This window comes from Necator americanus, chromosome III, assembly GCF_031761385.1.
Source record: "Necator americanus strain Aroian chromosome III, whole genome shotgun sequence".
Classification (NCBI taxonomy): Eukaryota; Metazoa; Nematoda; class Chromadorea; order Rhabditida; family Ancylostomatidae; genus Necator; species Necator americanus.
Window position 1 is genome coordinate 23,632,231 of NC_087373.1, and position 22,679 is coordinate 23,654,909.

Below are 22,679 nucleotides of genomic sequence, written 5' to 3' on the forward strand. Positions count from 1 at the left end.
CGAGGGCTACATTCTCTCTGTATTTGTAGTGGTGTCTTCGAAAAAACAGCGCTTATAAAGTAGCTTGGGCACTCAGGTTGGTTAGATTACAACGCTCTGAGTTGGTGGAATCATCATACTACCTTTTTCTGCACGAACAAGTGTTTCGAAATTACAACGTTGGTGAAGTGCAATTCCGAACGAAGATATTGCCGTAAAAATGCATTGTGAAATAAAAAACACGACTATTTTACTTCTTCCATGATTCACATCTTGTCCCATACGTGTGCAAGAACCTATTTGCAGACAGAACAGTGACCTAAACGTACAGACTGTAACGAACTCAGTTCTTCAACTTCACTTTTCAATTTCAATTCGGTTTCAACTTGAAAACATGGCGTGGTTACATCTATCATTTCCCGCCCTATGTAACAGGTGCAAGTCCCGAGGATACATCAAAACACACCACCACTCGTAGTTGGTCCTGCCGCGAAACGCACTGGAAAGAGAATGGTGTGGCACTCGTTCACGTCATTGTTGCTACATAAATGTTCATCCTTGCTATGTTTCGTCCACAAACCATTTTTACTAGGTTGTGATGCACCAGTCTCGTCCCTCTTTGTGGCCTTCGCTTGCTAGTGATTCTACGAAAAATGATGAAAAGGAACAGAACGTGGGATACATTTGCGATTACTCCCGTAGGTTGTTTTTTGTGTTGAAATTCTGGTTTCTTGTGAATAGCACTGCATATAAGCGATGCTTGCGAGCTTCAGTAATGTTTCGGAAATAGTAGGAAAGTGTATCTTGTTGTATTTCTAGTGCATACTTTATAGTATGTAACCGATAATCAGACGGGATCACATCAGTCTTCTTGCCTTGTCCTGCACTGTCACTCTCGGCTCCTCAGTAGCCGTCAATAAATTTTTCTGAGGAATATTTCGTACTCACTGAATTGCATTGCTTATAAAAATTTTCTACAGGCTGTAGCTATCTGCCTATTTACGATGTCCATCCGACAAATACCTATGCAATGGATGACACCCACTGGAGGGCAGCAAACAGTGGTCAATCGAATATGTGTGGCTCTTCCAATCTACGAGTGTCTTGTGAGGTTGTGGATTATCTAGTGATTTCATTACTCTCCTTTCGTTCAACTTTGATTGCTGTAAAAAGAAAACTAAGCTGTGGAGATGATAACAGAACAGGTGTGGATGGCCTTTAGAGCTGTATAAAGGGTATGTGTTCATCCTTATGTAGTCCTTGCACTCAAATATGCGATAGTTTTCAATCTTTACGCTCTGTTATGAGCAGAACTGTTCATCCAATATTGGGATAAAATAAAAAGGATAAAGTCATTGGCGTATCAATCCACTCCGGATGCGCCAACGCGTTTTGCTGGAATTCGTAATCGTTGAAGTTTTGGAACGCGTGTTGGCCTATACAATGACTTGCGGGGGCCAGCCGATGATTAAGTCGGAGTTTTTATCCTCCCAGACAAGTCTGGTATTTATCGACCCGGAGGGATAAAAGGCTTGGTTTGCATTAGAGCCGTTTCGAACCCTCGTCCGTTTGGCTACAACGGACCTCTAACCGACTGCGCTACACCCTCCCATATTGGGATAAAATAGCAGCTGGCAAACCCTCCTGCAAGAACATCAACGGACACTTGATCCTGCACTACCCAGTAGTCTTCCAGCTCCAAATCTTTCGTACTTCTTCGTTTAATAATTTGCACACATATATCCCACTGTTCATGTGCCCACTTCTAGAATTGGATGTGTAAGCATGGGACCTTTGGGAAGACATATGGTAGGAGAAGTCTGGATGCAATTATTATACAAACTTGAGAAGCCAGAGGTAACGATGTAAAAGAAAATATAAAAGAAAGGGGAACAAAAGGGGGAACACGGCTGGTTAAATTCAAGAGTGAGGCCGGGTCGCATAGCCCGACAGTGCGAAAAAAAGTAGCCATCACGGCTTTCTCCACTGTTGAAGGTCAGTGGGAAGACCAGTGAAAAATTAAAACCTTTCAGGTTCTAGATTCTTCTAGAGCCCGTGAATACAAAATGAAGTGGAACATGAATAAAGTGTTTGAAAATTCAAAATTCGCACATTTTAACCGTAGGTAGTACTGTATATCCAGCTCCGAATTCGACTTAGTCTGGTGGATTGTGGATGACACTGGTACCCCGATGGTGGTGTCAGACGCATAGACGACCTATGCGACCGTCTCGAATTGGTATAGCTCATTCCACTGCGTGTAGAGATTTTTCGGCATGCTGTGAATAAGAGAATTATGAACTATTTGCTAGCCGCTCTTTCAAACAGCCAAAAATATGTGCAAATGATGGAGTGAAGACACATAGCTGTAGTGGGGTTAAGACGACATGAAACACAATGCAGTTGTGTAAGTGGCTGCGCTCGAATTTGAACGGTGGAGATAGCTGTTGGAAACCAGATGGGACCTTCGCGAACTATAGCGAGGAGTTGTGGTAGCAAGGGTGCTCCCTGATCCTAGCCGCATCATTTCGAGTGCAGCTGCACACGCAAGAGCACTGTGCTTCATGTCGTATTGAGCTTACTATAGCTGCTCTAAAATAGGTGTCACGTGATAGAGGTCAGTCATCCATTTATGGTGATAGGGGAAATTTGTGAAGGAAACTACGCGTGAAGTCCTTAACCAAAGCAACATAGGTTATCACTCCAACAACTACACCACGTAGTAGGGCAATGCCATCACAATCCTACAACTAGCCCAAGAAAAGTACCGCATTGAAAAGTACAGAAAATTGCTGTTTTGTTACTTGGTGGTGGACAGCAGCGTTGAGTTATTATAGGTCTTAGAATTGGCCATGTTCGACATGTCCTTGAATCTTGGCATGTTGAATACGTAGCTTTTTTATTGATTTGTTTAAGCTGTGGCCAAGATTGGTATTGATACTTATTAACAGCTAACGTTTCGGCGTTTTCGCCTTCGTCAGAGCCTGGAAAAATCAAACCCATTAGTGATTTATTCTCTCAAGCGCCTTATCACCTACAGAAAGCATCCAAACGGTAGGTAGGCAAACTCAAATAGCAACACATTGGCTATTGCTTACCTCGTTAGCTAGACCTGGTAGCGCAAGAGACCAACACGTACCACAACTACGAGTCACAAAGGTTTTTTTAGAGAGACCTGACGACCCGCCCTAAAGATCAAAACCCGCAAAGATTCTGATATGGGACTAATTCGATTGTGATCGCAATACACTCATTCTTCCTGTTCATTTTTGGACTTTTGGCGGTGATCCAAAATGCCTCTAGTGTTCTGCGTGCTGTGATCTTGAACTCGTAGGATAATATGCTAACTTCAGAGATAATATGCTACCTCTACTTCAGAGTTTGGATGACATATTCTACTATGTGTGCTTCTATATGTGCTCCGAGTGGGGTGAAGATTTTAGATTTTGCGAGTCCATCTAGATGCTTCGTGACCCTAATACACAGTGGACGTCCCGTTTCCCGTATATAATCGTCACCGCACAACCGCACTTGTGCAGAGTCGATCATACGCACGATTACGCACCAGCTGACACTTGAGGTTTGCTGGTGGTATTTCCACAACCCTCACGTCTTTCTGAAAATATACTTTTCGCAGACAGCTCCGTACCGCTCTGCTCATATCAGCAGATATGTGAGGTAAACAGAACGGGATCTTTTCTGGGCTGTCCACTGCGTTGGATCTTCGAAAAGGTTGTCGTGCTTGTCGAGCAATTCTTTAGCTAGGTACCCATTGGATATTGCCACTTTATGGGCCGGATTTACAGACTATGTTTTCTCCTGACTACTCAATGAGACTCTTGCCGCCGTCCTGTTCATGTTACCTATAATAACAGTTTTTTTTTTCATTTTGCTGGGAATGGCTGAAAGATGGTGGATTAAGATGTTTTTACTACTGGGTTTTCGATACCACTTAGTCTTCCATATCCCATTCCGCAAGTAAATATGCACATTGAAGAAAGCTAACCAGTTTTCTAACGGCTTCTCCCTTGTGAACTTAATGTCCGGACACTGCTGGTTGAAAAGACTGAAGCACATATCTAATTCTGCCTGTGTTGGGCAGACAACGCAGCAATCATCTATGTAACGACAATATAGCAGTGGTTTGCGGTTTATTAAAGGTTCTTCGATCTTGGACATGAAAACAATGGCAAGGGTGGGTCTTTGAGCTTGCCTACCGTTTGGATGCTTTCTGTGGTGATAAGGCCCTTGAGGGAATAAATCACTAATTGCTTTGATTTCTCCAGGCTCTGACGAAGGCGAAAACGCCGAAACGTTAGCTGTTAATAAATATCAATACCAATCTTGGCCACAGCTCAAGCAAATCAATAAAAAAGCTACGTATTATAGGTCTGCTATTTAAAATAGCATATAGTGGGGTCAAAACGACATAAAGCACTTGCCCAAGCGGCTGAGTTCGAAGCGCTGCTGTGGAGCGTGGCGGTTAGGATTGAAAGGGGATCCTCGTTAGCAGCACTTATCGCTGCAGTTCGCCATGCTCCCGTATCAGTCCTCATCGTAATCGTCAGATTTACTGCGCTGCTTCAAATGCAACCACTTACGCAAATTCGCCGAGTTTCATGTCGTTTTGACCCGACTACATTCAGTCTCTGCAGATTTGAATGTGCAAATTTGCAGCCGTTGCTAAAGAGAGGGACCTGAAGCTACTTCAAGAAAGAAAGTGCAAGTAGCTTTAAGGTTTGAGACATTTTTGTCGATAAGTAACTGCAAAAGTTATCAACACAGCTGGTGCAGCCATCACTACACGTTACGAAAATCATGCAACCTGCAACAATTAGCATGAACTCGACATTGACTATATAGTAAATCTTAAGCACTCTTCAAAGTAAAGAGATGAAAGTACTAACAAGTAGTGCTAGCATAAACATCATTTGGTTGATATTATCACTAGAATGTAATTTGAGGGAGTGTAATTTCATTGCAGTCTTGGAATCGAGCTACCGACTCACATATCGATGTTCAGTCGTCAAATGGCTTCTTACCGGTAGTATTTAGTGATTTTCGTCTGTTTCTGATTTTTCAAGTTTATGTTAAAGCAAGAATCGGTTCTGCAATCGATTGGAAGCTGTGTCGTTCTAGTTTTGTGTGGATGCTTTTCCTCAGCTTTCACTAATATTCTTTTTTTTTAATGAAAGGTGATGATTCATCTGGGAACGGCAATTTCCAGACGAATCATCACCTTTCATTTAAAAAAAAACAGCTTACATTCTCTTCATTTAAAAGTTCAAGGATTTCCAGGTTTCATACAGTATTTTCAGCTATCATTTTGGGTACCTTTCTTGTAAACTAGGTCTCTAATGTAAGCTCTAAATACCAATGGAATGAAATCGAGGTTAATATCTGAAATTTTCGCCGTTAGTACCAAATGCGTTCGATTGGCGTTTTCAAAAATTTGCCTTTTTTGCAAGTATTGTGAATACAGTTCACGGACTGGTGACAGCAGGGTTTGCTCATTGATTTTTGGTGCTGAGTTCTATTTTCGTGTAACTTCAGTGTTTACCTTAAAATTTACATAGGTGATCACTTCCGCCGCTTCATAACCAAACTACTACCGCCTTGAATATTTGCCGCACAATCAAATTGCTGCCTCGTCGGTTTCGTACATGCACAGAATGGATATTCCTTATGCAACGGTCTTTCAGTTAAAGAGCAGACTTATCTATATGTTGTATTCGCTGTGCTATAATCTAAGATTTTTACACAGTATCGATCAACCGACTGCTGCAATTTGGACACCATTTGTTTCACGTATGGAGATGACTTGATATGGAGGGACCCAAATGAAACGTCTAAGAGATTTGAGCGCGATAGCGGTGTGGCATTGTGGGGTGATCCAGATGCTGCCAGTGAGTTTTTTCAGTACTCAAAACTGTCCAGAAAGCAATCAATAGTATTCACAAAAATGTAGTTGTTGGCAGTCCTAGTGCTCAATCAGTTAAAGGCAGCGTACCATGATTTTGACGTAGTGTAGAACTCACGATGAAAGCATAGAGTACGTGTGTTAGATTGCGGAACCAGCGTGGTTCCGCTTATCCTTCCGTAACCGTTGTAGAAAACGGTATTGAAAACCTTTCTGCGCGCGCCACATCTAGGTGCGAGCGGTCGAAGATCAATGATGTCTTCTCACCAGCCTATTCAAGTGAAACCAGTGAATAGACTGTTGAGGTGAGTGAAATGTTCCCGCGTTTTTTTCATGGCGATTAGTCAAAGATAAGCGGAACCACACTGGGTTTCGCAACCTACTATGCAAATTTTACGCTTTAGCTATGAGTCGCGCACCTCCTCAAAATCGTGAGCACCGATCTAAAGAATGAGCCTGGTTTTCTCCTTCCGTCTTTGAAAAGATGACAAGAACAGAAGTTACTTTATTGGAAGCTCCATTATATTCCGTTGCACATTGTTGCTATCTTGTTCAGCCTTACACAACACTTGTGAACGATCCCATTCTTTCTGACTTACTACTTATTCGGAATTGTTATCGTTATTTTTCGAGTGATTCTGAACTCAGACGCACGACCGGTTCGTAATTGGCTAGTTGGCGAAGGAGAAGAGGAAGACCTCGAGACTGCTATGGTTAGTCAAACCATATTCCCAAGTAATGATGGAGAGACAGATATCCAAGTGAGTTATGGCGATATGCACTGACAGTATTGCAGAGGATAGGCAGTAGTGATTGAGTAGGTGCTTTGTTGAAGAACAAGAATAATAGTGAATAGAACGGAAAGACTTACTAGTGGTATGCATCGTTTATCAACCACTAAGGATGAGTCTCCTGGAGCATTACGGTCAATACCCAGATCTACGTAGTGTAATTTTCTTCGCTGCAACAGAAACAATAATGACTGAGGAAGAAGGATTGGGATTTTTGAATAAAACTTCATTCTGTTGAATATTTGTACAGTAATCTCCATATGTAATTTTCAGTTGTAGAAGAACACATCTTATTTATGCTCTCCTCACTTACTACATTAGACCAGCTCGAACGAATAGGGTCAAGCATGGTGGTGAGGCACACATCGAAAAAGGCCCGTCACGATCCCCTCCCTTGTGAAATTACGCAATTGTAAAGAAGAAAGGTGTTCAAATGAAAAAAAGCAACAATAGGACCTCATGAATTCTATATCCTACAGGACCCAGATTTCTGAAAACAAAAACTCAGAATTGCACCTAAAACAATTCAGTATCAAATATTCTTGATGTAGTTTATACATGAACTTAATAACATCCAAGAATCCAGATACTGTGCATATAGGTTTAGAAGATCGTTGGTAACTTCATGCTATTAACAATAGAAGAATTTTTTGGACTTTTCTGTTGTGCCAGGACCTACTCATAACACTTGTAACTCGCACATCGGTTCGCTAGAAAGCCTGCATTCAAGTGACTGGGAGGTGCAAGGGAGGCGGTTTGGAGTCGCCTCCAACAAATATGCTCCACTTGTCCACTTCGGGAGAACGCAACGTTCTCCCAAAAGCTCATGGGAGTGGACGCGCGCAAGCTGCTCATGGGTTTCAAAATTATATGCACCTTATACTAATACTTACTTAGATACTTAGATGGCCCGTCTTCACTGGACGTGCGGGCCCCAGCATCTCTTCCACTCGTTTCGTTCCCTCGCCATTGTCATCCAAGATGTTCTCAAGCTTCGTGAGTGACCTTGACGAGGTCCTTGAGCCGTATCCAGCTGAGTTCTCAGCTGGATACCGCTCAAGGACCTTCCATCCGTGTAGCGAACACGTCACCCCATCTCGTTGGCGGTCTCCCTCGGGGGCGTTTAGCGTCCCTTGGGATCCACTCTAGCGTTCTTTTAGTCCATCTATCGTCGATTCTTCTCATGATGTGACCGGCCCATCTATGTTTTGCTTTCGATACATATTCCGCTGGGTCGCGAAGACGGGACATTCCTCTTAAGTCGGAGCTACGAAGACCGGCTAGGTGTTGTGTGCGCCGGTTAAACTTCAGGAAACATCTCTCAAGGGCTCTGTGGGTAGTAAGTAGCTTCCTAGACGTGGCAGCGGTGTCTGCCCACGTCTCCGCTGCGTAACAGAGCGCTGGAAGGACTGTCGAGTCGAACAGATGGGCACGAAGATCTTGGTCCGTCAGTTGGTCCGTAGCTTCCCTGACGGCTGCGAATGCTGCCCATGCTGCTCTCATTCTTCTATTTAATTCTTCCTTCAAGTCGTTTTCCATGTTCATTGAACGTCCAAGGTACGTATGACGGAGTTTCCACGATTTGGGAGCCTTCAAGTTGTACTCCTCCGTCCTCGCAGTAGGCGTTCTTCATGAACTGTGTCTTCTTTCTGCTTATTCGTAGTCCTCTTCCCTGCTTCATTGGTACTGCTCGTAAAGAGAACGATGCCGTCCGCGAAACGAAGGTTCGAAAGAAATCTTCCATCAACACGTATGCCCCTTTCTTCCCAGGATAGTGATTTCATTATCCATTGCAGTGCAGCTGTGAACAGCTTCGGCGATATAGTATCGCCTTGTCGTACCCCCTTTCCAGTGGGTATGGTGAGAGGGCGGTGGAAAAGCTGTATCCTAGTCGTGCATCGATCGTAGCAATTGGCTAATGTCCTCACATACGACGCGTCCACACCTTGATCGACCAGTGCTGACAGTATTGCATTCGTTTCTACGCTGTCAAAGGCTTTCTCATAGTCCTTACACTAATAAGATAGAGTTTCTCGATTCAAGGGACCCCTGGTACGGTAGAGCTAGGAAAGACGGGGTTGCAGGAGTCATGTACTGGCTACTGAAACGGAAAAGAATTAGGATGACTATCTGTACTTATAACGCCCCACCGCTTGCATCGGTTGCGGCCACTGAAGATCTGAAGATGATACCAGCCAGAAGATTTGAGTACGACCACCACGTCCTCCGGGGGAGATTTTCGTTCACTTGGAGGAAGAGAGAACCGCGAAGTTCAGAGAGCGATGTCCCAGAACTATCATCAACTGGGATCTTTTCGCTACGCTAGCCGTTTCTTGAGAAGGGTTAGAAGGTTGGTTTTGAAAGAAGACCTTCAAGAGAGAAGAGCAAAGGGATCTCAAAGGCGGATAATCACAGGTATCGTAAACTTTTGTTTTCCATCATATTGATCGACGTGAACTTCATCTTCCAACGTTTTCGCAACATTCCAACATGTGCAAAATTTGAACGATGGAACGAAGTGATATGTTCAACACTGCTGTAGTAAGCAGTGATGCGACAAAAACTGCGGATGTCGGTATGCCGTAATAAGTGCTTCTCAGCAGTTACCGACATTACTGATATTGACCTGTTTTTGTCATACGGATGGTGGCAACGTGACAGTATTTTTTTTTATGTACACTGATCACACTTTCTAGCTTTTTCCTATTGGTATCTGTTTTTGAAAAGTAGTTAATAACGCGAGAGATCGACAAGGCATGCTGCTTGCATCATTAACTACTTTTCAGCTAGGATTCTTGGTAATTGAATGTTATTAAATTCATGCGCAAATTGTTGAAAACTATGATGATTGTATGATTGATTGATATGATTCGTTCCAGTTCTATGTTTTCCTCTTTCGCAAAAACTTCAGTCCAGCGGAGGAACAAACTCTCACTTTTTCTTTGTTTCCACGCTACTGTGCCACCATCGACTTCCCTTTTTCTTCTTCTATCCTCTCGTCTCCCTCTTTCCCTTTTCCTCTCACGTGACACGCGTGACTCAGACTCATGTTTAATTGGATCAGCCCTTACATGAAATCATCAAAAATATGTCAAAACAATGTATTTTTAGTGTTCTCCATCCCTATTTCATTAGTTTTTTGTGTCCAAAAACATGTGAGGTAAGATCATTAGGTGTGTAATATTTGGTTTCTTTTGGACCCGCGGAGCAAAGTCATGCAATGAGAAGTATGCCGTAGCAGAGTCATAAATAAGCTCTTCTAGAATCAAGAACGAGGGGATTCTCCACGCGAGTGGCCTTTTCCCTTTCCTAAACCGATTGCTAAGAACAGAATTCCTTCAGGATGGACTGAATTGCCATCTAGAGGTGGGTCATGGTGACTAACTTTTTTTCCACAGCCAATTTTCAGGCAAGGTTGAAGAACGTGTTCTTATGAATATGCTTTTTGAGTATTAATTTAATGTGAAGAGAAGGTGTTCATTTTTCCACTGCCGCATTTTTTGGACCTAAAAATGGAATAATTGGATTTCATTGGAAGAAATTTTAGAATTCTTCTGTTCTGAGGAAAAGCTCCACCTAGGAATTCGGTGTTCACTTGTATTGGGTGATTCCATAAATGAAACTGTTCTTCAGTTACTTTAACTAAATTGGTAAGGGGATTTTCGGGAGAGTTCTGTTAAAGATTTACCAAAAACATGGAGTAGGATTGTGGAAAAGGAAGGAAAGTATATTCAAGATTGAAGATGTTGTTATTATCAACTTTGAAGAATAGGAGAGGTGTAGATTTCTACGCTATTTATGGAATGACTCAATACTGAAGACTAATTTTTGCCGCCTTATTTATGGTGGAAGCGAAATGTTAGGTTAGGAAATTCCTTGCGACGGAAATTGATTACCCGTTTTGTTTTCATTGATACTTTATTAACTAATTACTTAGTTGAAGTTTGACTTAATTCCTAAACTTTCAATGGAGAGAGCACAGTCGCTCAGGTTTCAGTTTGTATCTTTAGGGATTGTGTTGATCCTCTATATCATTTTGTGTTTTACAGAAAGACAGTGGTCCATCCAACGAAGCGCTTCAACGAAGACGGCTACTCCTCAATCATCCGAACCGCCTGATGTTTTAGAATATGTAAGTGTTAAAAAGGGGCTGGTATAGCGCTGCCGGTAAGAGCTTCGGTTGCGAGGGCACGGCCGATGATTCGAATCCACCCTAGAGCGAAGTAAGTTTTTCATCTCTCTAAAGTCGATGAATTGGTACCAGACTGTGTCGACGGATAGAAGCACTGGTTTGGTACATCGGTTAGCCCATGCAAATCATTGTATAGCCCGTGCACACGTCCTTAAACGTGAATTGAAGCCATGCGTGCAAGCGAATCCGAAAGGGATCTATCAACGCCGTGCACATCATCCTTTATCCTTTATGTGCTGAACCGTCGAGGAGGGATAAACATTTCATTGAACTTCACTGTTTCAGAGCCAAAATTCGCAACCCTTCACCCAAAGCAATCGCTTATCTCCTACAGCTGCTCATTTCATCAGCCAGCTTCATGCATTGATACCGGGTCTGCGGGCAGCAGAAATGGATCTGCTACGTGTTGTGGGTGATGTTCAACATTTTCGTCTTTAGTTCAGTTTATTTACGTCCACTAGCAATCTGGCACGCTTATACTAACCTGCTCTGAGAAACAGATTAACTATCTGTCTCTACTCAACGCACTATTATTACGGGCAGCACTTCCTAATAGTATAGTGATAAAGGGCAGCGAAACTCAAAAGGTAAAGCTCATGTTTTGAGGAGCGGATTAGCTTGATTAGTTTTATTGTCAACAACATAGATATGTTTTTAAGGTCAACCTGGTGAAAGATGGAACTATCCCAGAGGAACTAATTGCTCGCTGCATGTCTCAAGAACAGAAGGTGCTGATCTCTGAAGATTTGTTTGTAATTACTTTGAACAAAACTACTGTGATAGTTTGTTTTAAAACGACTACTTCAACGAAGTAGGGCCGGAATGTGTAGAAGCATTATGTCATTTATGCCTCTAAGTTACAGATAGAATTGGATCGTCTTGAAATTCGGGTTGCTGCAGTAAGGGTAGAGGTTGCAAATCTTTCGAAGAGGATACAAGCGAATACGAGAAATACTGATATTCCCAACGAACGGCTCACTCTCAAAGAACAACCTATTTATGACCTCTCTTTTCCGTTATGATCAATCCTCAATAATTGTAATGTTAAGTCGCTTGTCCCCTTCGGGAAAACATGCGCCAACTTTTCCTGATTCTGTTCACGGAATCTCGTGTTGCTATTTTTTGTATCATATTTGTAGAATAAGAGTTTGAACAAAATGTTAAGATGTTACATTGACATCGTCACTAACACTTTTGAATGACCAGATACGAGAAGAACATTGATACATGTAATTCTGTATTGTAATGATATCCACGTATCCATCATATCATAGTTTAGTTTGAGCACATCAGGAAGAAAAAAGAAAACGGCGTAGACGATGGAGTCTTGTCTTGAACAAAGGACTGCTTACAAACCGCATCTGCTTCAGGTTACTTGGGTGTACTCAGTTCCAATTACCCGAGTGAAAAAGATTTTTAATTAGCTGAAGTAACGTTCCAGTTTTTGTCAAAACTCGCAGAGGAATGACATTCGTAGCGAACTTCCTGTCCAAAAGCATTTAAAAAAAAGCAAACAGTTAACGAGTATATTCAAGAAGGGGAGTGTGCGATGCTAGTGGAACCAATGTTCTTTCTCTTCTAAACAACAGTTGTCCTCTCCTCTTCCCTGCCTCAATCCCAATCATCCTCTTGAACACGTTCAGTGCTGCTACACATAAGCAATTACTGTGTTTCATCCTCATTTCGTATTAAGGAGATAAAATATCCTTTACAAATTATCAAATTGGGCAGAATATCTTCTTTCAACGTGAAGCTTTATGTGTGCAATTAATATTGTGTGCTGTGTAGATCAAATACTATGAGGGGTACAATTAAGTTTTGTTGGTTTTTCTTTTGTAAATTTGAAGCCTGATGCAAAGAAATCGGTGCAATATATATTATTCGAAGTATTGTCCATCATTAGCTACGAATTTCTTCCATCTTTCAGAGAGCATATGGATTCCACGTTGAAAAAATTCCTCGTCCTTTGAGACGATCCAAGGGTCCCAACTTTTGGTTTCTTGGTAAGAAGTGCTGCTCGGCCAGGCCATGAGTTATCGAACGGAACAAAACCTCATCGGAAGGAACAATATCTTGAATACTGCGGGTGGGATAGGATATCCCATTGAAGCGCCTCCAAAGTTCTGTTGACGATTTTTCCAACATGGGATCGAACGACATCGTGCTGAAAGATCACTTTGCCGTCTCTTTTGGCATATTATTGAGCTTTAGTGCTCGGCTCATGGCATCAATTGTCGTTGGTAACGTTCCCCTGTGATGGTTTCGTTAGGGAGGAGTGGTTCATAGTAGATCACTCCTAGGGATAGGTGATCCCGCCAGATGCAGTCCCTTCGCATCGCTGATGGCAAAATCGCCACTTTTAAAACGTCGGAACCAGTACTCATATGTTTTGATTGAGGGGACATGTTCCCATCTGTTTTAATTTGAAGAAAAGCGCTGCTGATGGACAGTTGTCGATGTGGTTTTGTGAATCCCTCAAAACGTACTTGTACCCCCAATATGTCATCGCTGGTGATCCTCCACAGCGATACCCAATCGTTGCCACGTGAGACTGATTTCTAAGACTGTATATCTTCCCCTTTCATTGCCCTGAGCGATTATTGAACCCAGGGTAGTGTGGCATTTGACGGAATAAATGTGAGATTTCTTCAGCGCGTCCGAAGACAGCGAAATCACGGTATTAGGGCGTTCATCTGAGAACCTCGTAGGCATACTAACAGAAAACATAGATCTGAGTTGTATTCCAAACGTGAGACAATGGCACTAGGCTATCGCGTAGAGATTCCAATTGCGATACCTCCTCTTCTTCTTCTTCCTAGCGTTTGTCTCGTGTAGTTGCAGGGTCCGCCTTTCTGCATCTTGTCTTCCATTTAGTTCAATTCAGTGCATCAACGGTACATAAACGCGCATCTAACACATCCAGCTTCACACGGTCCAACCAGCGAATCCTTGGTCTGCTGCGCGGCCCTACGCCTGAAACATCGAGCTTCAGAGCGGTTGTGGCAACAGAATTTTCCTGTCGCCGCAAGACGTGACCAAACCATCTCAGTCGCGCCTCCTTCATCTTGTTGGTTATCGGGGCGACACCGAAGATGGAGCGTGCAGTGTCATTGGATACTTTGTCTTTTAGCGTTACACCTATCATCCACCTCAACATCCGCATCTCCATAGCGTGCAACACTGTTTCCAAGTGGTTTGTTTGCAACTGCTTTCGTCGTCGGCCAGCACTCACATCCGTAAAGAGCAACAGGACACAAAGACAACCGTCCTGTAGATCTTCGAATTCAATTCGAACAGGGACTCTCTTGTCGCACAGTACACCTGTTGCCATTTTCCATCTCATCCATGCCGCATTAACACGTGCTCGACCTGCTTTTGAAGTCACTTTGGATCCAAGGTACTTGAAACACTCCACCTTGTTTAATTCAGTGCCATCGACACGAATTGAACCATTTTCTATCCTTGGTTCGCACTCCATGTACTCACTTTTTGATACACTGAGGCGCAATCCATGTTGCTGCAGCCGCTCTTTCCAAGATTGTACTTGTTTTTGAAGATTACTCGAGACTCTGATCGTGTCCATGAAAAGTATGAACAGCAGGGATGAGAATGATGAACCCTGATGAACCCCTACTTCTACAGGAAATGGCCTGCTTGTTCCAACAGCATGCCGTACAACGTTGGTAAGCTTCGCATAAAGCAGCTTCGTCCACCGCACATATTCTTCTGGTACTCTTTGCGACCTCATGGACATAGTGCTGCAGTTCTTCACAAAGCCCCACTGGTTGAGTGAAACGCTGATAGTTTTCCTCAGACGAGCTTCCAAGACACGCTCAAAAACTTTCTTAGTATGGCACAGCAGTCGTACAAACCTGTACGAAGTGCAGTCAGCAATGTCTTCTTTCCCTTTCCAGACACGTACGGTCACGGAACTTTGCCAAACGTCTATAGTCCGTCCTTCTACCACGATCTTGTTAAGTAGAGTTGTGTTTGCCACATGGACCTTCGATCTCCTGACAGCTTCCAGACATCAGTAGATATGTTATCAAGACTGGTTGCCTTGTTCGGCTTCATTTTTGCGAGGGCAGCACTGATTTCGACGGCACTAATTGGTAAAACAGGACCCTCGACACTGGGAGCAATTGGGATGGGAGGATGGCAGAGCTTTCCATTACACAAGTGATTGTAGTACTCTCGTCACCTCTCCAGGATCTGACCAGAGCGACGCAGAATGGCGGTATCAGCTCTCTCAACGATCTTCGTGTGCTCCATATCTAACGTTGAGCGGTAACACGCTCTGACTAAGCGATGCACTGCCCGCTCGCCTTCTCTGGTATCAAGCATGTCGTATACAGCCTTGAAGCGGTCCGACTTCGCCTTGGAGACTGCCTTATTTGGTCTCCCTCTTCGCCGCTAGATAAGCATCACGATCTTCAGGCTGACGTGTCCTCCACCAGAGCTTATATTTGGACTTCTTTTCACGAATTGCCGCCTGGACGTCCTCGCTCCAAAACCACGTAGCCTTTTGTAGCTCTAGAGCGTCATACGCTTGACCGCGGAGAACACTCTGGTTTTCCCAGCGGTCAAGCGTATGACGCTGGAAGTAGACGACCACATTTCTTCCACAATACGAGTAGGGTGGGGAAGTGTAGATGGAGCCACGGATGCGGAGAAAACCTCCTTTCGATCCCTCAGGTCCCACCATTTGATGCACTGTGTTTCAGTACTTCGATGTATCTTCCTTGGACGGAAGATTTCCAAGTACATGACGAGGAAATGATGTTGGGCGGCAACATGGTCTGTAGGGATGTAGGGAGGGACTTTTGAATCCTGCAGAAGTCGGCGATCTTGTCGGCGCAACATCCAGAAATCTATTTGTGTTTTCCGACCGCCGCTGGCGCACGTGATCAAATGCGATTTTCGTTTCCGATGCTGCGTGTTAGCAATGATCAAGTCACTTACAACAACATACTCCAGAATTCGTATCATGATTACGGGCTCCATAGCAGTATCCTCCGTGACAACTCTCGGACCCGTCTTCCCGAGAACCGACGTGTCCGCTGAAGTCTCCTCCGATTAGAAGTACTTCTTCGCTTTCCAGGATTGGACATGCCGTTCCAGATCTTCCCAAAAGAACGCCTTTTCTTCTTCACTACAGCCCACCTGTGGCGCGTAAGCAGAGAAGACTCGCAATTCCACTTCTCCTGTGTCTACTTTTAGAGCCACAGTAGGCGATTCGATTGCCGATCCACTGTCCATTGTCGATGTGACGCTGTTTCCGAACGTCTCGTTCAATGTGACATCAAAGCCATTGCGATTTGACGTGCCGTGGTAGATGAGCTTGTAGCCATCGCCTAAGCGCCTTGACTTGGAGCCTTTCCAGCGAGTCTCCTGTACACAACATATGTCAACACCGCGTTTTCTGAGACTGTCTGCCAGTTCACGACTTCTGCCGCTAAGCGTCCCAACGTTAAGTGTTGCCAGGCGCACTGGATGTTCTTTGCGATGGCGGACTAATTTCTTTGGCCGGCCCCGTCCTCTAGCCGGTAGCCTTCGCATATTTGTCGTACTGCCTGGGCGGGGACAGTGCCCGTCGTTTCTGGGGACGCCCTATCTTCTGAAGAACGTACTACTAGACACTAGCAGTATGACCGTCGACGGTGGTTGTCCTCGGTCGGCTTGTTTCGTTAGCAAGCTAGCAGCCTGGCAGCGGAATCGTTGTAGTACCTTCTCGCTTAGCTAGCCTGTAGCCTTGGTCCTAGGACCGGGCTACTATCCGGACACATTTATGGTATGGTTGAACCTGCCGAGACGAAGTCTCGCCACTATAGCTAGCTGCCCGACGGCCAGGACCACGGCTGCGCCACTTTGAGGCGTGAGGTAGGATTTGCAGCAGCCGATTGCGGTACCTCGAGACTAGAAATTGGATATTGGGATTTAAAGCCCAACTGAAGGTCAGTTTTGTGGTCATCAAAACCATATAGTTTCACCTACAAACAGGATTTCTGAGGGCTCTGAACACAAAGTATAATGATGGGACAAGATCAGAAGAACACGGCGGGTGACCGTGTTCTTCTGCATAAACTGACGTTGGGTGGAATAGCTCTTCTCATCTGCGTCTTCTGCACCTGCATCGAGTGCACCATTACAGTCCACGCATCTTTGCCATCGAGATACGAGACACAAGTTTACTTATTTCCGCTGCATAAAAGTCTGAGCTTTTGGGTCCTCGAACGTTCGAGGACCCCAAAGTGTTTTTCGGTATCATCTTGGATTTGGAAAATCTTACCTGTCCAGATGCTGGGCAGGCAGTTGTCCAGATGCTTAAAAAAGTGATAGTCGGTTGACGAAAAGTCTGGCGAATATGGTAGGTGAGGCAGAGTCTCGTAGCCTAACTCGTTCAACTTCAGCAGCGTCACCTTTGAAATGTGTGGCCGGGCATTATCGTGTAGGAGAATCGAACCCTTTCCGTTCACTAACGCGGGGCCAAAAAGTTGGGGTTTCCGGTGCATTTCGTCCAGTTCTTTGCAGTACTCTGCAATCATGGTCTCGCTAGATCCCATGAATCTGTAGTGGGTTACACCTGCAGCGCACCACCACACAATCACCATAGTGTTATTTGGGTGCATTTTCGGTTCCGGGAACTGCTAGAGAGCTTCACCCTTGTCCATCCTTGAGCAGGACGCTTCCTGTTGTCGTAAAGGATCCATTTCTGACCGCACATAAAAATGCGATCGAGAAATGGATCGTTCTTGTTGTGTAGCAAAAGCGTTGAGCAGCGTCGAAATTTTTTTGGGGACTCGCTGAGTTCATATCGCACCCACTTGTTCAAATTTTCTTATCTTTCCAATTTTTCAAAATGGCGGACGACTGTTGAATAGTCCGGGCCTAGTTTTTAGGCAACCTTTCGTATTGCTTCAAGCGGATCATCTTCGATCAGGTCATCGTCAACTTTAAAAGGTCTTTATCTTCGAGCCTCATATCGTCACAACGAAACCTTTGGAACCAACGCCGCACAGTAAATTTAGTGGTGCTTCCCTGACCCCAAACAGCATTGATATTCTGAGCTGTCTCCGCTGGACACCTGCCCAATATATGGAAAATATGAACATATTATATTTTAAGTCTTGGTACTGACTAAATAGTGATCCTCCTTCAAAATCACATCAGCAATAATACCGACAACGAATTGCGCTACACTGTATGCGCTGTACTGGCTCTAATATCAGAGATGAGTGTAACCCGATAAAATTTGACGTGGCAACGAAAAACGTACATTATTTCTGCACCGACCTAATAATCAAATGCGGTATAGTTGCAAGAAGTATATTTATTTATTTATATTTATATGTGTGTTCAAGTTCTTGTCTAGGAGAACACATTGTCCCCATGCCATAGAACGAATTGTGAAATAAATTTGAGCATACTTGTTGAAACAGATTGCTTTGTTTCTTTCATCATCGCTCGATATATATATTTTTTGTAGCTTGGTTAGAAGGGAATGCCAATAATTGGTCGCTTCGACTGAACCGAACACGAGGTTGTTACAATCATTTATTCATGGGTAACGTTTCAGTAGTATCGCCTTCTTCAGAGTATGAACACCTGAAATCGAACGTGACGACAGTACCACAATCAATATGGAAATATCAACAGAATGCAAATGGCCTGCAATAAACTTGGTGAAGTCCACGAGTAGTGAACTGTCATCGGAGATCCCTCCTCGTTGATTGTTATAGGATAGTCATTTGAATTTTCGAAGTCCGCCATGGCCTGATCTCGTAGAATGTTCTAGAAGTCGCCCAGAATCGTAATTAAATGGGCTGTTTCCTCTTTAATTGTTCTAGTAAAGTTTCTATCAACGCTCGGCTACAACAGGACCACACCAATGTTTATTATTGTTGCATTTTTTATTTTGTTTCTTTTGTGTAGGGTGCGGAGACTCTGGGGATCTTTGTCCTCATCGTTCTGATGAATAAATAGGTGGTTCAGTGAATCTTTGTTGCCAACCAGACGAGCACTCACGAGCATGGCGAAGTATATGCAATACATACAAGCAAGAGGTAATATAAGCGGGCATGAGCATAACTACTTGAGTTGCAGATGAGGTCACAATAAGTGACCATCATCGGTATGATGATATCTTTATTTCTCACGATCTGCGGTCACTGTGAGCAGCTTACGAATGCTTTCATTGAAGGATATCCCAAACTATTACGACAGCAATCGTAGGAACAAAGAGAACAGGAAACGAGTGCAAAAACATAGTCTGCGCACTGGTGCAAAATTTTTTGCTGTAGTCATGCTGAATGCAGCTTCCATTACATGTCAGTATTATTTATAGTACGAAAAGTGAACATCAATAGACACAAGAAGCTTCGGAAAAGCACGGCTGCGGAGAAGGGGCCAAATTTGAGACCAGAAAAAGAGAAGATATATAAATAATATTTCCATTATAGTCCAAATTTGTTTTAGTATTAGTAACGTCCCACGGATCTCCCTCACTAGAGGGATCACAGATGGTTAGTCGCGAGGCTACGTGGCGCGTCTACGGGGGGGGGGGCGGATAGGGGGGCTAATCGTGGACCAAAAGCGACCCTGTGCTTGTCCAGAGACGCAGGTGAATTCAGGGGATGGACACCCTGTTTCTGCTGAGCCAGGACTGACTCATGACATCCTTGTATCCCGTACGTCGGTCCGGCCAAAAGCCTGCAATCGAGTGACTGGGAGGTGCAAGGGAGGCGGCTTGGAGTCGCCTCCAACAAATAAGCTCCACATGTCCACTCCGGAAGAACGGAAGTTCTCCCAAAAACTCATGGGACTAGAGGCTTGCAACCTGCCCATGGGTTTTAAATTTTATGCAAAACACAGTGATAGAAGCGAGTTTCCTGATTCCGGAGGAAAGCCTGGTACGGTAACGCCAGGTAGGATGGGATTGCAGGAGTCATATAGGATACCGAAACGGAAAAGGACTAGGATGGCGATCTGTACTTATAACGCACGTACGCTTGCATCGGAAGCGGCCATCGAAGATCTGATGATGCAAGCCAAGAAGATCAAGTACGACGTCATCGGACTGACCGAGACGAGACGACGTCACCCTCTCAACGCCGTATATGAACCTGGAGAAGAACTGTTCTTAGGAACATGCGACAGTAGAGGTGTTTGTGGAGTTGGCATCCTCATCAACACGAGTATGGCAAAAAACATCGACTCTTTCGAACAACTTACGACCCGGACGACTGCGGATGAGAGGATGTGGTCCAACACCAGCTTTGACTATCTTCGTTGCTTACTCTCCAACATCTCCAAGCTATGAAGACGAAGAAGTCGAAGCTTTCTATATGGACCTGGAGAAGTTCTGCCGAGAAGATCATGCCTTCTACAGAGTCATAATTGGCGATTTCAACGCCAAAGTTGGCCCAAGAAGAACGCCTGAGGAACTTCACATTGGGACCCACGGCCTTCAATGAAATGAGCAGGGGAGAGAGGCTCTCATCACCATCCATGGGAACTCGCAATTCCAGAAGCCCTCTTCTCTACACTGGACGTGGGAGTCACCCCGTGGAAAGTACCGTAATGAAATAGACCACATCATCGTCAATAAAAGGTTCTGCCTGACGGACTTCGCTGTTGTACCAAAGTTCTATACATGATCGGACCATCGCCTCCTCCAAGGGAGATTTTCCTTCACGAGGAAAGAAAAGAAAGCCGCCACCTTCAGAGGGCGAAATCCCAGAACTATCATTAACTGGGATCTCTTCGCTACACTAGCCGGCTTTTGGAAAGATTCCGCAATGGACAACATCGACGAAGAATATGAGCGGCTCGTTGAACACCTTCACGACTACGCGAACAAGGCTGAGAGTTCTAAAACCACCAAGAGACGCTTGTCTCTTGAAACGCTTGAGCTGATACGCCAACGTGGAGCAGCACGAGCTGCAGGGAACCAAGAACTCACGTCCGAGCTCGCAAGGCTTTTGCGGAGAGGTGATAAAGGAAGACCTTAAAGAGAGAAGAGCAGAAGTGCTGGCTGAAGCTGCAGAGGCGGGGAAAAACATCCGCTATGCCCGCCGAGACTTCGCCAGTCGCAAGACGAGGATGAGTGCTCTCCGGAACCCGAAGGGAACAACCATTGCATTGAGAAGGGTGATGGAGAAAATCATCTACGACTTCTACTCTGATCTCTTCCACTTGCCTCCTCACCATCTGAGCGAAGACGGACATGTCATTCCAGGGGTTCTCCCGTCCGAAATACGACATGTTATCAGGTCGGTAAGAAATCGTACGGTACCGGTCCCAACAGAATAAGACCAGAACACCTGAAAAACCTTCCGCCACTATTCATCAACATCCTGGCGAGGCTCTTTACACGTTACCTTTGCAAATGCAAGGTTCTGAAGTTCACGAATGCAAGGTTCCTAAACAGTGGAAGATCAGCAAGACCGTGTTTTTGTACAAAAAGGGAGACTCACATGACATCGGCAACTATCGCCCAATCTACTTGCTATCCGTCATCTACAGGCTCTTTACAAGAGTGATCCTTAATAAGATTGAGAAAGTATTGGATGAAGGACAGCCATGCGAGCAAGCAGGGTTTCGAAAAGGATTCAGCACGATTGATCACATTCACACTGTTTCAAAACTCATCGAGGTATCACGAGAGTACAGGATGCCGCTCTGTCTCACCTTCATCGACTTAAAGAAGGCCTTCGACTCAGTTGAGACGGAAGCGGTCGTAGAAGCATTGGACAACCAAGGCGTCCCCACTCAGTATATAAAGGTACTTCGAGAGTTGTACAGTAACTTCACGACCGGAATTTCGCCATTCTACAAGAATATCATCATTGACGTGAAGAGGGGGATCCGACAGGGTGATATAATCTCACCCAAAATATTCACAGTCACCCTCGAGAACGCAATGCGAAAGTTGGAATGGGACGACATGGGAGCGAAGGTCGACGGTCGGCAGCTACACCATTTGCGCTTCGCTGATGACATCGTACTGATAACACCCAGCATCAGCCAAGCGGAACGAATACTGACCGAATTCGACGAAACCTGTGGATGCATCGGTCTTCAGCTGAACCTACAAAAGACGATGTTCATGCGGAACGGGTGGGTCTCGGATGCCCCATTCGCTCTCAACGGAACGAACATATCCGAATGCACCTACTACGTTTATCTGGGTCGGGAATTGAACATGATGACCCCGAGCTGGGCAGGAGGAGACGAGCGGCTTGGGGAGCGTATAAGAGCAACGAGGATGTAATGAAGAAGACCAGGAACACCCGGCTCCATGCTCACCTCTTCAACACCACCGTACTTCCTGCTTTGACCCATGGTTCGGAAACCTGGGCATTTCGCAAGCAGGAAAAAAAAACGCGGTGAGCGTCATTGAACGCGCAACTGAGAGTGTGATATTAGGAGTATCCCGTTTCACGCAAGTGAGGGACGGGATTCGAAGTTCTCTCCTACATCAGCGATCGAAGATTGGAGACGCCGCCGTGTTTGCCAAGGAAAGTAAAATAAGTTGGGCCGGACACGTGATGCGCTTTAACGACAACCGTTGGACCAGAGCCGTGAGCGACTGGGTTCCCCGCGATATTAAGCGCACTACAGGAAGACCGCCGACCCGATGGTCAGATTTCTTCACGAAGTCTTTCAAAGAAAACTGTGATGCTCTTCGCGTCCCACGCGAAAGGAGGAACCACTGGGCTACTCTGGCACGCGATCGGGACAAATGAAAGAATTACTGGTGCCTGCTCGACCAGTTCGAAGATCAACGGGAGTCAAG

The 22,679-nt window shown here is 44.7% G+C and overlaps 7 protein-coding genes across 9 annotated transcripts; 4 read left to right on the top strand and 3 right to left on the bottom strand.

The window, feature by feature from the left end:
• Nucleotides 1-577: 577 nt before the first annotated feature.
• RB195_010651 (uncharacterized protein) lies at nucleotides 578-11,904 on the top strand (the record flags this gene model as incomplete). Of its 2 annotated transcripts, XM_064191757.1 has the most annotated exons (11): nucleotides 578-677; nucleotides 960-1,090; nucleotides 4,964-5,023; nucleotides 5,744-5,885; nucleotides 6,548-6,660; nucleotides 9,954-10,056; nucleotides 10,740-10,822; nucleotides 11,168-11,290; nucleotides 11,344-11,469; nucleotides 11,542-11,610; nucleotides 11,746-11,904. In XM_064191757.1, 11 exons carry the CDS (start codon nucleotides 578-580, stop codon nucleotides 11,902-11,904), a joined length of 1,209 nt encoding a protein of 402 aa, XP_064049339.1. The 2 variants fall into 2 exon arrangements, with proteins under 2 accessions (XP_064049339.1, XP_064049340.1); XM_064191756.1 differs by lacking the exon at nucleotides 11,344-11,469.
• Nucleotides 11,905-13,757: 1,853 nt separating this feature from the next.
• RB195_010652 (uncharacterized protein) lies at nucleotides 13,758-14,636 on the bottom strand (the record flags this gene model as incomplete). Its single annotated transcript, XM_064191758.1, has 1 exon — nucleotides 13,758-14,636. The coding sequence occupies one exon, from the start codon at nucleotides 14,634-14,636 to the stop codon at nucleotides 13,758-13,760; it is 879 nt and encodes a 292-aa protein (XP_064049341.1).
• A 636-nt stretch (nucleotides 14,637-15,272) lies between these two features.
• Nucleotides 15,273-15,587, bottom strand: RB195_010653 (uncharacterized protein; the record flags this gene model as incomplete). The annotated part of the gene is made up of 1 exon (XM_064191759.1): nucleotides 15,273-15,587. One exon carries the CDS (start codon nucleotides 15,585-15,587, stop codon nucleotides 15,273-15,275), a length of 315 nt encoding a protein of 104 aa, XP_064049342.1.
• Nucleotides 15,588-15,958: 371 nt separating this feature from the next.
• On the bottom strand, nucleotides 15,959-16,441 carry RB195_010654 (uncharacterized protein; the record flags this gene model as incomplete). The annotated part of the gene is made up of 1 exon (XM_064191760.1): nucleotides 15,959-16,441. One exon carries the CDS (start codon nucleotides 16,439-16,441, stop codon nucleotides 15,959-15,961), a length of 483 nt encoding a protein of 160 aa, XP_064049343.1.
• Nucleotides 16,442-19,658: 3,217 nt separating this feature from the next.
• Nucleotides 19,659-20,201, top strand: RB195_010655 (uncharacterized protein; the record flags this gene model as incomplete). 2 transcript variants are annotated; one of them, XM_064191762.1, is made up of 1 exon in its annotated part: nucleotides 19,659-20,201. In XM_064191762.1, one exon carries the CDS (start codon nucleotides 19,659-19,661, stop codon nucleotides 20,199-20,201), a length of 543 nt encoding a protein of 180 aa, XP_064049344.1. The 2 variants fall into 2 exon arrangements, with proteins under 2 accessions (XP_064049344.1, XP_064049345.1); XM_064191761.1 differs by having other exon boundaries at nucleotides 19,812-20,201.
• Nucleotides 20,202-20,679: 478 nt separating this feature from the next.
• On the top strand, nucleotides 20,680-22,154 carry RB195_010656 (uncharacterized protein; the record flags this gene model as incomplete). The annotated part of the gene is made up of 3 exons (XM_064191763.1): nucleotides 20,680-20,872; nucleotides 20,928-21,153; nucleotides 21,200-22,154. The coding sequence occupies 3 exons, from the start codon at nucleotides 20,680-20,682 to the stop codon at nucleotides 22,152-22,154; spliced, it is 1,374 nt and encodes a 457-aa protein (XP_064049346.1).
• On the top strand, nucleotides 21,270-22,154 carry RB195_010657 (uncharacterized protein; the record flags this gene model as incomplete). Its single annotated transcript, XM_064191764.1, has 1 exon — nucleotides 21,270-22,154. One exon carries the CDS (start codon nucleotides 21,270-21,272, stop codon nucleotides 22,152-22,154), a length of 885 nt encoding a protein of 294 aa, XP_064049347.1.
• Nucleotides 22,155-22,679: the final 525 nt, after the last annotated feature.